Source organism: Poecilia latipinna, unplaced genomic scaffold (genome assembly GCF_001443285.1).
Source record: "Poecilia latipinna isolate Pla-1442-1.1 unplaced genomic scaffold, P_latipinna-1.0 Scaffold2540, whole genome shotgun sequence".
In the NCBI taxonomy this organism is placed as follows: Eukaryota; Metazoa; Chordata; class Actinopteri; order Cyprinodontiformes; family Poeciliidae; genus Poecilia; species Poecilia latipinna.
The window spans coordinates 72,121-84,220 of record NW_015115156.1 but is presented as its reverse complement, the minus strand read 5'-3'; the positions used below and the strand labels follow the sequence as shown (position 1 = coordinate 84,220).

Here is a 12,100-nt window from a genome sequence, read left to right as displayed (position 1 = left end):
TATTCCATTTTCAAATGTCACTTGTGCATCAGATCTAAGGGCGTGCCAGGAATGGATGACAAAGCACTCTTGGTTAATTTTGGTTTCAAACAGAACATCTTTGTGGGATGCTGGAATCTAACTGCTAAAAAAAAAAAAAAAAACACATTGAAGAGAAATATCTTTGTTGTTGTTAAATTACTGGATAATTTAGCAGCAAAAAGCTGCCCCTACCCAGGTTGGTAAGGCCTGACTTGTTTCTTTGATACATGTTGGTGGAACAGAGGCGTTGAGACTCACCTTGGCGAAAGAATGCATGATTTCAGAAAGGACGTCCGAGTCAGGCTCCGTGCCGATGGCCTTGATGAGCGCGTCACACATGAAGTGCCACATCTGGGTGAGGTACTCTGGTCCCCGAACCCGGGCGCACTCCAGCAGCAGCGGCATGGACTCAGCCGCAGCCACTCTCACACGTTACACGGTTAAAGAAAAACATCTGCCATTTCTATGTTTTCAACAGTCCTGATCTCATTTTAGTCCCATTTTTTAAGCAAAGACATATTTACTATTAACTTACTGCACTCAGTGTAACACACAAACAAAAATGGAGCATGGAATCAAGTTTCACAAGTCTAGTCACCTACTAAAACAAGTAAGAACATTACTGTATTTTCCGCACTATAAGGCGCACATAAAAACCTTTAATTTGCTCAAACACCGACAGCGCGCCTTATATATGGACCAATATTGAGCCACAACAGCTCTAGCAACTACGGTAAGCAGCCGCCGACTTTATTTTCGCCTGTAGAAGAAGAAGCGCGCGTTGCATGCTGTGATAGTTGTCAGAACGCTGGTTTGTTAATAAAGTTTGGCTGACCTATCTACCCACCAACCGTCTAGAATCGGGTCGTCTGCAGGTCATTTAGCACCACGTTCTCCACCAACATGCTGTGCGTGAACGGAGAAGGGTGACCATTGTCCGGCCACACCCCAGCCCAGTCCAGTCGTGGAAGGCTCTCCTTGCCAACCAGAGTCGGACTGTTTTGTTGACATTCTTTATATCAACAAAGTAGCTTTAGACATTCATCCAGGGTGCTTCGACTAGGATTGCCAAGGGACCAGCCCCTATACATTTAAAGCCAGGAGGGGGCGAGGGAAGAGAGACAGAGACTGCAGCGGCAGCATGTTGGTTGGTCTGTTACCCAGAAAGCAGTTGGGCAAAATATCGCAACACCAACACCGTGAGTGAAACAATGACTGGGGCAGCCTACTATATAAAGTACTTGGGAACCACTTCTTTATTATTACACATCCATATTTATAGAGTACAGAACAAATCGCGTCCTGTAGGTTCAATACGGGAAGGGGGCAACCCTAACTGTAGTGTCTGTTCTATGCGCCTTATATATGAAAAAAGTTTTAAAATAGGCCATTCATTGAAGGTGCACCTTATAGAACGGAAAATGCGGTACTTGAAATTTTAAAGGTTAAGAAAGGATATCATCGTGAAAGTAAAACTTGAGCAGAGGAACCATGAGCTTCACCACCTGCTCTGTGTACTCCACAAAACCCTCCTTCAGCTCTTTGGCATAACACACCTAGTAGAAGAAGAAGAAGAAGAAGAAGAAGAAGCAGCTTATTAACAGAACTGAAAACCAGCACCAATCAGGCTGATCAAAACAACAATTTCTCATCACACATGAATCATAAATAGTTTTCTGCTCACCAGCATCTGGCAGGCAGTGGCCTTCTCCTCCAGGCCGGCTGTCTTTATTCCAAAACTCTGCTGGTCTCCCAGGTTCACAAACTCCCATCCCTCCTCCTCAGATATGTTCTCCATGTCCTGAGCTACAGTGAACGCATCGTCAGTCATGCATCTTCATTTTGGAAATGAAATTAGAAAACAGAACTCATGTCCAATGGGAACAAACAATATTTGTTTTGGTTGCTTACTGTCGAGGAGAGCCACTTCGGGTTTGATGGAGGCGGTTTTCATTAAGGGCCCCATCACCACAGGGAGGTACTGCTGAAACTCCTTCCCCAGGATCTTGCACATCCTGGCCCAGGCTGATATCATGTAGGAAATCTAAAGCACAAACAGATTCTGTCAGAATGGCTTAAAAAAAACAATCAAACATTAATAATTGAACTCTCCCACCTGAGGATCGTCGTCTTCCAGGTCGTTAAAGTCCGTCTGGGTTTTAAGGAGCAGCTGCATCACTGCAGAGGCGTCCGGCATGAACTAGCAAAGCACAAACAAATGGGATTGTCTCAAGCTGTATGGAAAGCGGTTGGCTCACACATTCAGGCCCCGAAACATACCTTGTCCTTGCCAACAGCCAGACCGATCAGACTGATGCACTCTATCGTCTTCCCCCGCAGCAGCCGCAGCTCTTTCTGCACGGCGTTCTCCACAATGTGCTTGAGCGAGGGCATGAAGAGGTCATAGTACGGCACAAACTTTTCCTCGGCCGTGTCGGCCACCGAGGCGATGGACGTCACCACCTGCTCCAGGACCAGCTTGGTTCCTTTCTGGATCAGCTGGCAACGCGAAGAGAAAAGACGTTAAGCCTTCAAACGGTTTGAACGGTCCTCACTCAGTGGGGGCGTTTACTACCTCCTGCAGCTTGGCCACCATGATGACGTGAAGGTGCTGCACCAAGCTGTCCAGGTATGGAATCAGCAGGGATTTGGGACAGTCCTCTGTGAAGTTGATGAGCGCAGCGGCGGCGTGCGCCTGGACCCGAGGGTTACTCTGATCCTCCATCGTCTGCAGCAGAGCTGAGATAACCTGCCACGAGTTACAGTCGTTAAGTTCACTTTTTATTCCTCCGGGAACAAACATTTGCAGAAGTTAATCGTCTTCCCTGCTACCTTATCGTGGAACTTCTTTTGAAAGGTTGGAGCAAAGTCTGTGGCCATCTGTCCAATGGCGTTGCAGGCAGCGTAGCGGACTCTTGGGTGCTGAGAACGGAGAAAAGACGACAAACTCAACAAGAAGCACAGATTGACTTTTTTAATTGGGCAAGATTTTTCAGACCAATTGAAATGGAAAGTTTTAATTACACCAAGTATTTATCTCTGCAAACGTCAGTATGCTTTTGAAGAGTGATGCAAATCCAATTCTTGTCAAAATTTAAAAACCAAAAACTAGAACAATGTGCGTTTTGATAAGACATTTGAACAAAATGAAAACACTGTGTGCTTATTTTACTGTAGGTGAAACAAAGAAAAAAAAAAAATCTAATTTGTGGTCAGTTTTTGCCTGCAAACCAAAACGTTTGGTTTTGTGTATAGTTTGTATACAGTCCAAACTACTAAATGTAAAAAAATAAAATAAAACAAAAACTTGTACAGGTTAGACTCTAGATTGCCCTGAGCCTCTTGCCAAAAACAAAGTGTGCAGCAGTATTTTGCTTTAACAAAATCACAGTTTCAAGTCAGAACAACTTAAGCCACCAATAAAAATTAAATGGACCATATTTGAGACAATATTTATCCTACATTATAGCAGGAAACCCACAAAGTAACCCCTAAAAGAAGCACCATTAACTTATCAATCTGCACATGGCGAACGTATGGAAACCTGAATGTTTCTTACTGGATCAGAGCAGAAGAGGAGGACGAAGCTGACTATCTCTTGGAGAATGGCCTCCATCTGCTGGTGGCAACCTTCACCGATCGCAGACAGAGCCATCAACCCAGCATGACGGTACTTCCAGTCAGCTGTTGACAGATGGAAACAAATAAAACTTAAGGCCAAGACTAAGATGGTAAATTTAAAAAATACATCTACATTGAGCACCTTTACTTACGGTTCTGCAGCATCTGCATGATGTGCTGCTTGATCATGGGCAAAATGATCTTCCCTCCCAAACCGCAGGCAATTCTGTCAAGGGCGCTCTCCCCAGCCACAGCGTTGCTGATGAGCAACAACACACGGTCAGAAATGAGCCATTTACATTTCCTGCACTGCAGGTGAAGCAGGTGGCGCTGCAGCCTACCTGTCAAAGTCATCATCCTCTAGTTCGTCAGCCATGGCCCACTCATCGTCATCTTCGAGGTCCACCATCATGGTCAGCATCTGGGGAACTGGGATTAAAAGGTTTTAGCAACTAGAAAATGAGACCAATGCAAAAAAAAAAAAAAAACAGAAACTCTTACCAAGTGTTTTTGTCTAGTATCTTAGTACACAAAAATAACGGTCAAGTAACTTCTGAGCAAGAAGATGATTATTTTAAGTCAATAATTCCTTGACATTGATTAAAAAGTTCTACTTCAACTGAAATTATTTTACTTCGAACAAAACATTTTAAACAAAAAAAAAATCTACATCAATATTAAGGAATAATTTGCTTAAAATATTCAGTTACTTGTTAAGGAGTTACTTAGTAAGTTAGTTTTGTCTTATTCCAAGTGTACAAAGGTATTTCCACTAGAAACTAGACAAAAAAAATAAAAATACTGCTTCTAGACGACGAGCCGCATCCTCACCGCTCTGCGCTACGATAGCCGTGTGTTTCCTCAGCATGGCCGCCGCCGTCTCCGATAGCGTGACGATAACCTCCAAGGCCAACTGCCTCTGCATGTTGGTCAGGTTTGTGTCGGCACACAGCTGAGGGGACAGGACAGCAGGTTAAGCAAACGGGTCAGGGTCTGATGTGGTTTCTGACGTCAGGGCGACTAAACTGAACGCACCTTCAGGCAGAGCTGCAGCGTCGCCTCCAGGTTGGGTCTCAGGTACTTGGGGGCCGTATCTGCGATCTCCACCAAAGACTTCAGCACAGAGTCGTCTCCTTGGTAACATGACTCGTTCACCGCCTGACCATGAAAAGACAGATGCTAGTTTGAGCTTCATGCCATCAGGAAAATATTCAATAGTGAGATCATTGCATTGAAGCACCTGTCATTTTGACACGTTTTCACAGGTGGCAGCATTTCAGTTTGTTCTGATTTGCTCTTTTTGCAGATTTTAGCTCAGTTTCTTTGGTTGAGGCATTTAATGGTAAAATTACTGACTGGTTTAGGATGCTGTGCAGAGAGAAATTTAGTCTGATTCAACTTCAGTGAAAAAAAAAATCTTATTCATCTTAAAATATCTGGTTACAACTGCAAATGTTCAGATTGCACTTCATTATAAAACTGTGCAGTTTGAATATCGACCTCTTTCAAGGATTTTATACAGAAATGAAAGTTTACAAACATTGAAAACACCTTATTGAAATTCAAGCATTTCAAGGATTCTAGGAGTCCTGTACAAAGTTTGCAATATGAAATATTGTGCTGGGGAAAAAAATGCATCAACATGGAGTGTAGAATCCTACCTGCAGGATTCCAGGCAACAAGTCGGCAAAATGCTTCAGCAGAGCTGTGTTGCCTTCGTTGGACAGAACAAACGATGCCGCTGCCCGAGCTGCCAGGGTGCGAATCTGGAGGCATAGAACAAAAACTCAATCTCTTGTTGGTAAAACTGAAAGGGCAGCAGACATGTTGCTGGGTTTTTACATGTGGGTTTGCTTGGTCCTGCATGCACTGAACAAGCATGCGCTTGATAACTTCCAGGTAGTGCTGCTGCTGGTTGCCAAAGATTCCTGGGAAGTTCCTAAAGCACAGGGAAGAGCGTCAGACACTGGGACGTCTTTCTGAATGGACAGGCGGGTGAAGGCAGCTGAAGCTCACCAGAATATGTGAAGGGCGGCTTCTCGCAGACCAACGTTATCCGAGTTCACAGAGTCGAAGAGGAACTTCAGTACTTCTGGCCACTGGTTATTCCCATCATCATCTAGAGTTGAAAATTACCAAAAAGATAAAATATTTGATCAACAGACCACTGAGATGTACGACAAACTGGCTTGTGGAGTAAAATATTAAAAGGTTGTTGAAACGTCTGACTTTACCAATGAGGTTGCGGCAGAGCTCAGCTGCGATGTCGCAGACCTTCTTGCGAATGTTTGGCGACGCCTCCTGCTGGATGCTGGACAGCAGCTCCGTCTTGATGGCCGTCTGCATCGCCAGCGTCAAACCTGGATAGATTTCCTCAAAGGAAGACGACAGCAGCCGCCGCAGCAGCACCGCCGCCATCTGCCTGACCTGAGGAGAGAAAAACAAAGCTCAATTTAAAATAAAACCCAACACTTGTAAATTCATTCAGCACACAGCTGGAATGCATACATGCAACATAAAACGTCAAGGTTGAGAGAAGCTGCAACATCTTAAAAAGCAGAGTCACTCCCCCCAGCACCTCGCTGCCTGCTCCCGTTTCTAAAAAGTCTAAAAATATCAGCCTTGAGGTAAAGGAAAAGGGAGGAAGCACGAGGGGCCGAGCAGCTGGTGGAGTCACAGTCAACTTAACCAAATGGTAACACGATGAGTCATGCTGTCAGGCTGTGGTGAGATCCCGCATGTGACAACTGGATTCTTCAGATGCCCTTAGTGCTCCCTGGACACTTTAATAACCGCATTTGGTTGTAGGCAGCACCGGTTTGTCCTCACTGCTGCAGACTGAAACAACTCGACACATTTGGATTTAATGTACAAACCTCCTCTGCAGCTGATGCATCTCTGATGGCCTGCAGCAGGAATGTGATTTTGTTCTGGCCTGGGATATTGTCATAAGTTTCCTGCGAAGAAAAAGAAAAAAAAAAAGAAGAAAGTGCACAGCGATAAGTCGGACATATTTCCTTTGAACTCTTTGGGGAAAGAAAAATCCAGTTTCTTTCTTTACTTGGATGCCAGACGAAAGCATCATCACTGGTGTTTTGAAACAATGTAAGAAAAACAAAAACAAAAAACAAGCTGTTTGACAACAGGAAAAAAGCAGACATAAAATTACTTAGATAACCAAATTCCACTTTACCGTATTTATTCATAATATAAGCAACTGTAAGCCTCTTTTGCCTAATTTCTCCCTCAACTTAGTAGAGCTTTGTTCTCTTTTGCACTAAAGGGATGTGACATTCTAAATATTTATAAGTCAGATCCTGAACTTTAAGAGCCATTCATATTTTTATTTTTTGTATTTGGATCATGTTTAGCTTGAACTTGAAGCAGTTAGCCTGGTTAAAAACAAATGGGAATTGCAGGCACACTGGAGGCTCTTTGGGGATACAGCGGTACCTTGAATGTGTGCTTTGAAGATGCAGTTAAGATATGAGTGGATTATAAGGTAAATTCAATCAACTTTATCTGATAAGAGAACAAAAACACAAAAATGGGATTAACTCCTGGGTGCAGCAGAGTGAATATGTTTGCATTGCAAACAACAGGGAGAGGCACCAGTGTGACGACACTTTTGTGATGAAATCAGATTCCTTACTAAGCACATGGAATTTCAAACAGCAATGTTTTTGAGGCGAGTATCCATTACAGTGTGCATAAACAATGGGCAACACCAGTAAAAGACACGATTTTTGGTTGCAGTGTTACGAGGTACCAAAGAGTTTTCATGTCAAACTCATTTAATGTCTACATTCTTGAAAAAGTGCAATCGACATTCAATGAGCTGCACAATGCCAGTCACTTCCCTTTGTTACAATTAAGCCTCTCACAATCAATTTTGCTTGATGATTAAGTGTCCTGGTACTTATTGCGATTGTCTTGTGACCATTTTCAAGTGATACAATGATAAAAAAAGGCATAATAATGTCAGGTCGTCCTCTCAAAGACTAAAGCCTTAAATTCTGTACAGAAGAAAATAAAACATGACAATCAAAAACAATCAATCCCATTAAAAAGTATTGAAAAAGTTAATTACTGAGCTCAATTTAAATTTAGCATGCTATTGATTAGTTTCTTATTGCATCAGCCTTAGTTACAAGTAGGACACGTTTGGTTTTCTGTTAACATTCTTGCAGACTTTTTCACATTTTCCATAAATGATTAATTTGGGTTACACACCATTTCTTTGAATAACTCAACATGTCTGTATCGTCATTTTGATATTTTTATTGTAAGGATTCATTTGTCTGGAGTAAAGGTCAAAACATGACACCAACTAAACTTTTGCATATCCTCTTAAAAAAAAAAAAAAAAAAAACAGGCTTCCTGACTAACCTCAGTCACATTCAGCAAACATGCTTAAATAAAAAAATGAAAGGCACATTGAAAATCATTCAATTCCCATTCACCTACAGGATTAAAACCTAAATATTAAGGAGTTATTTTACATCTATTAAAATAAGTTTTAGCGTTTTGACATCTGGATCAATTCCCCATTATGGTGTGCAGGACAGAACGGGGAAGTTTCCATCCCGGATGAATACCAATGAGCTTAGTATTGCGACAGGCTGGCTGTGCTTTATAAAGGAAAGCGCTGACTCCCAGTGACGGGGGAGGGTGATAAGATTCAACTACCTCATGCAAAAGTCGGCTACCAGGGAGGGAAACATAACAATGCTTTGCCGCGGTAAAGAGGCTCATGGTGATGGTGTATGTGTGTGGGGAGGGGGAAGAAAGGGAACAGGCCAGCTTAGTCACAAGCACAGCAAAATCCTCAGCCAAACTAATCTACCGGGTCTGGGTAGTAACAAAATGACTTCATGAGTAGCATTGCAATGAAGTGAAAAGCGACGATACGTCCTGAAACTTCAAGTTTTTAGTTAAAAACACCAAAGGCCGTTTACTTAATTAATGCCAGCATATGTCACCCTTTGAATAATCTGACTATTATCACGGCATCCATGTGTGGGTTTGTGGTGTATCATAATAAACCTATTGTAACCTATGGGGTCACACTAAGCTTTAATGTCCATGTTTAGCTTGTAAGTAGTGTGCTTGGAGCTAATCGAAGCTAGCAGAAGCGATGTGGTAGCCGCTTAGCTCCACGCTACTTCCTGTCAGCTGGAGATTTGAGATTGGGACGTAAGAAACGGGTTCCTTTCGCTTTCTACCAGCGCTCCTTAGCGCCACTAAGACAAACACTGACGCGTTTCCAACGCAGCGTAAAATATCTAGCATCCCCACGGCATGTTTGGGTTCACATTAACTACGCAACACGGTAGTAGGTAGCCATTAGCTGGCCGTTGCTCGGGTTCACATCACACGTGGGCTACTGAGTCTGCCGCGAGAGCTAGCAGCGCGCGGCCAAGCTCAACGGCTATCGGCAGTTAGCTTGTTTTCTACACTCTTCCAAAACCGTGTCTCGTCTTACCTCTGCCTGTTTCCTGACATTGTTGTCAGCGTTCATAAGGTTCCCCAGCAAGAGGTAGAACTGCTGCTGTTCCGCCATTGCGGTTAGATCCAAAAAAGACCAGCCGGGTGGAGAAGCGGCGAAATGAACCCGGCAGACGCAGCTTTGGCCGCACAATTTAGAGACCGCACCATTGGCTGGCTCTAGCAACTCTACCCACCGATTATTGGACCACGGACTTAGCAGCGGGCGCTCGCTATTGGCCAATAGGGACTCCATGTCCTTATTGGCTAATGCGACACAGAAACGTGAATATATTGTTTGCATTGGCTACCAGTGAGCTGTCAAAGCGCGGGAGTTTATTACGTCAATGCTAAGAGAATAAAAACATGAATGTAATGGTGTTATTATGATAATAACTTGGTTATTTGTCTCCAGGATCCAATAGACCCACAGAAATCGCAACAAGATAGTAGAATCTGTGACTTCAATTAAAAAAATATTTTTTTCATCCTAAAAGGAATTTAAAAGTTATCTAATTCATATCATCCAATTATTTTCATTCATTGTGGGCAAGAAGGATCTCAGATAGAGGTCAGTCTTCCAGCGTATCTGAAAAGGTCTCTGACTTTAGATTGTTGCTGTATGACCGTCTCATGACTGTAATAATACCAATAACACATTTTATTGTAGGGTGCCTTGCTAAAACCCAAGGCCACCTTACGAAGAACAAATAAACGAATTATCAACAAAACAGTTAATTTAAAAAAGCAAATCAGAAAACACGATTTGACAACAGCTCAAATCCATGTGTAAAGTGAAAAATCAATTTTGAACAGGTGTGTTTTGAATAAAGGAAGATAATCTATAATCCTAATGACTGGAGGAAGTGGTAACTTTCTTAATGGCCTTATGTAACAATGTAATGTTTTGAGAAACTCAATTTTGGGTTAGACCAGGGGTGTTAAACTCCAGTCCTCAAGGGCCGCTGTCCTGCAGTGTTTAGATGTGCCACAGGTAAAAAACAGTGGAATGAAATGGCTTAATTACCTCCTCCCTGTGTAGATGGTTCTCCTGAGCCTTGCTAATGACCTAATTATTCTTTTCAGGTGTGGTGCAGCAGAGGCACATCTAAAAGTTGCAGGACAGAGGCCCTTGAGGACTGGAGTTTGACACCCCTGGGTTAGACAATATTCTAATATATCTAATTTTACCTTGTAGGGTTTTTGGAGACGATGTTATATATTTTTATCCACTAGATGGTAGCAAATCATGCTTCAAATATGTACCTATAATTGCTTTTCAAAACTGATTGCTTGGTACAAGAAAAAAAAAAAAAACTTACAAACTCCCTTCTTTAGTAAACATTCCAATAGATCTTAAATCTCTTAGTTTATTTAGGTGTCTAGGATATTTCTGATTTTGAAAATCATATGAGTAAAGCTTAACAGCATTTAACAGTATCTACTGTCACTATGAGCATTTTAATCATCTCTAACAACAGAAAGGTGAAACATCAAAAGGTCTGTGTCGACAAAATGTGTTATTTAACAATTCAGCCTCACTCCACAGCACCCTCTAGTGGTAGAGTCTAAAATCCACTGTCAGGTTTGCAGAGAGCAGACATTATCAGTCATTTTGTCAGTCTGAAATATGAACCTTGCAGTATTTTATCTGATTTTTTTTAATCAATTAAACAAAATCTGAAAAGTGTGGCGTGCATTTTTATTTCGCATCATGAGTCAATCCTTCGTATCTTCCACAACAAATGTAGATGTAAAGCGTCTGTGGAGATCAATTCTTAATCCGATTCAGGTCTAGGCTTTGACTAGAACATTTTAGATCTAAAGTATCCACTGCACCTCTGACTGGATAGAGTTTTGATCCCTGCTGAAGAAAAGCATCGCCACAGCATGATGCTGCAACTGTTGTGGTTCACCATAGGAATGGTGTATAATTATGCCACGTACAACACAATGATTCTAAAAACAACTGAGTGAGCAGGTTTGAATTTATTGTTTTTTTTTCTCTAATCTTTTTGAGCTAAAAGTGTAAATATTACCTCAGATATGAACATATAACCCTGCAAGTATTTGCTTGAGAGTTGGTAAATAAATCAATAAAAGTTGAAATTAATCCATGGGGTTTATTTAACCTCCTGTTGAGTCCTGCCTCGGTGTTTGCAGAAACACAGCTGGGCGCTGGCACCACACCAAGCTGAAGTGAAAAAGTGGAAGCCTGAAGTTGTTTTTTGTAATTCACAGGAAGCTGAGCGTTTAGCCTTTCTAGCTCACTCAGGCCAAAACAAATAGGAGGCTCTAAGGGGGTGCTTGACCTTTATTTGTTTAACCAAACATGTTGAGACTTTTTCTTGTAATTCTTGTAGGAAACAGAGTTTCGACGTCAGCATGTGAGCATAGAAATGAGTGTTTGGGAAGCAGCAGAAGGTGATGCAGATATGATTCAAGAAATTCTCAGCACATTGAATCTGCATTCACCCCTTAAAAGGACACAAAATCTGCAGCACCTGTAAAATGACCAGAATAAAGATTCTGGAGTGGCCTAGTAAAAGTAAGAACCTTAACCTGTTGTTCATAGGTTGTCATTCACAATGACAGGGGTGTCAAACTCCAGTCCTCAAGGCCCGCTGTCCTGCAGTGTTTAGATGTGCCACAGGTAAAAACCAGTGGAATGAAATGGCTTAATTACCTCCTCCCTGTGTAGATCGTTCTCCTGAGCCTTGCTAATGACCTAATTATTCTTTTCAGGTGTGGTGCAGCAGAGGCACATCTAAAAGTTGCAGGACAGAGGCCCTTGAGGACGGGAGTTTGACACCCCTGTCACGAGAAGACCCAAATTTGGGTCCTCTCGTGAATGACAGGTTAAGAAGTTGTGGTATGAGTTTGAACAGATTGTTTGAAAATTTGTTTAATGATTTAAACATGTAAGTGTAGCAAGTCTCAATGTGTATCGCCGTTCATGACGTCTATTCAC

The 12,100-nt window shown here is 42.2% G+C and overlaps 1 protein-coding gene across 1 annotated transcript; it reads right to left on the bottom strand.

Annotated features, from left to right (window-relative positions):
- Nucleotides 1-174: 174 nt before the first annotated feature.
- On the bottom strand, nt 175-9,308 carry kpnb3 (karyopherin (importin) beta 3). The gene is made up of 19 exons (XM_015020150.1): nt 9,128-9,308; nt 6,519-6,599; nt 5,877-6,069; nt 5,659-5,761; nt 5,485-5,581; nt 5,304-5,408; nt 4,678-4,800; nt 4,474-4,594; nt 3,984-4,071; nt 3,795-3,901; nt 3,581-3,705; nt 2,854-2,943; nt 2,597-2,770; nt 2,302-2,520; nt 2,138-2,221; nt 1,933-2,065; nt 1,706-1,827; nt 1,481-1,577; nt 175-452 (listed from the first exon to the last, which is right to left on the bottom strand). The coding sequence occupies exons 1-19, from the start codon at nt 9,203-9,205 to the stop codon at nt 190-192; spliced, it is 2,403 nt and encodes an 800-aa protein (XP_014875636.1). The 5' UTR covers nt 9,206-9,308; the 3' UTR covers nt 175-189.
- Nucleotides 9,309-12,100: the final 2,792 nt, after the last annotated feature.

Excerpts from the sequence above, each read along its gene's own strand:
- kpnb3 (XM_015020150.1), bottom strand. The coding sequence starts at position 9,205 with ATGGCGGAACAGCAGCAGTTCTACCTCTTGCTGGGGAACCTTATGAAC. Across the intron at positions 5,762-5,876 it reads GCTCTGCCGCAACCTCATTG|ATGATGATGGGAATAACCAG; the intron begins GTAAAGTCAGAC and ends TTTCAACTCTAG. Across the intron at positions 2,944-3,580 it reads TCCTCTTCTGCTCTGATCCA|CACCCAAGAGTCCGCTACGC; the intron begins GTAAGAAACATT and ends CTCCGTTCTCAG.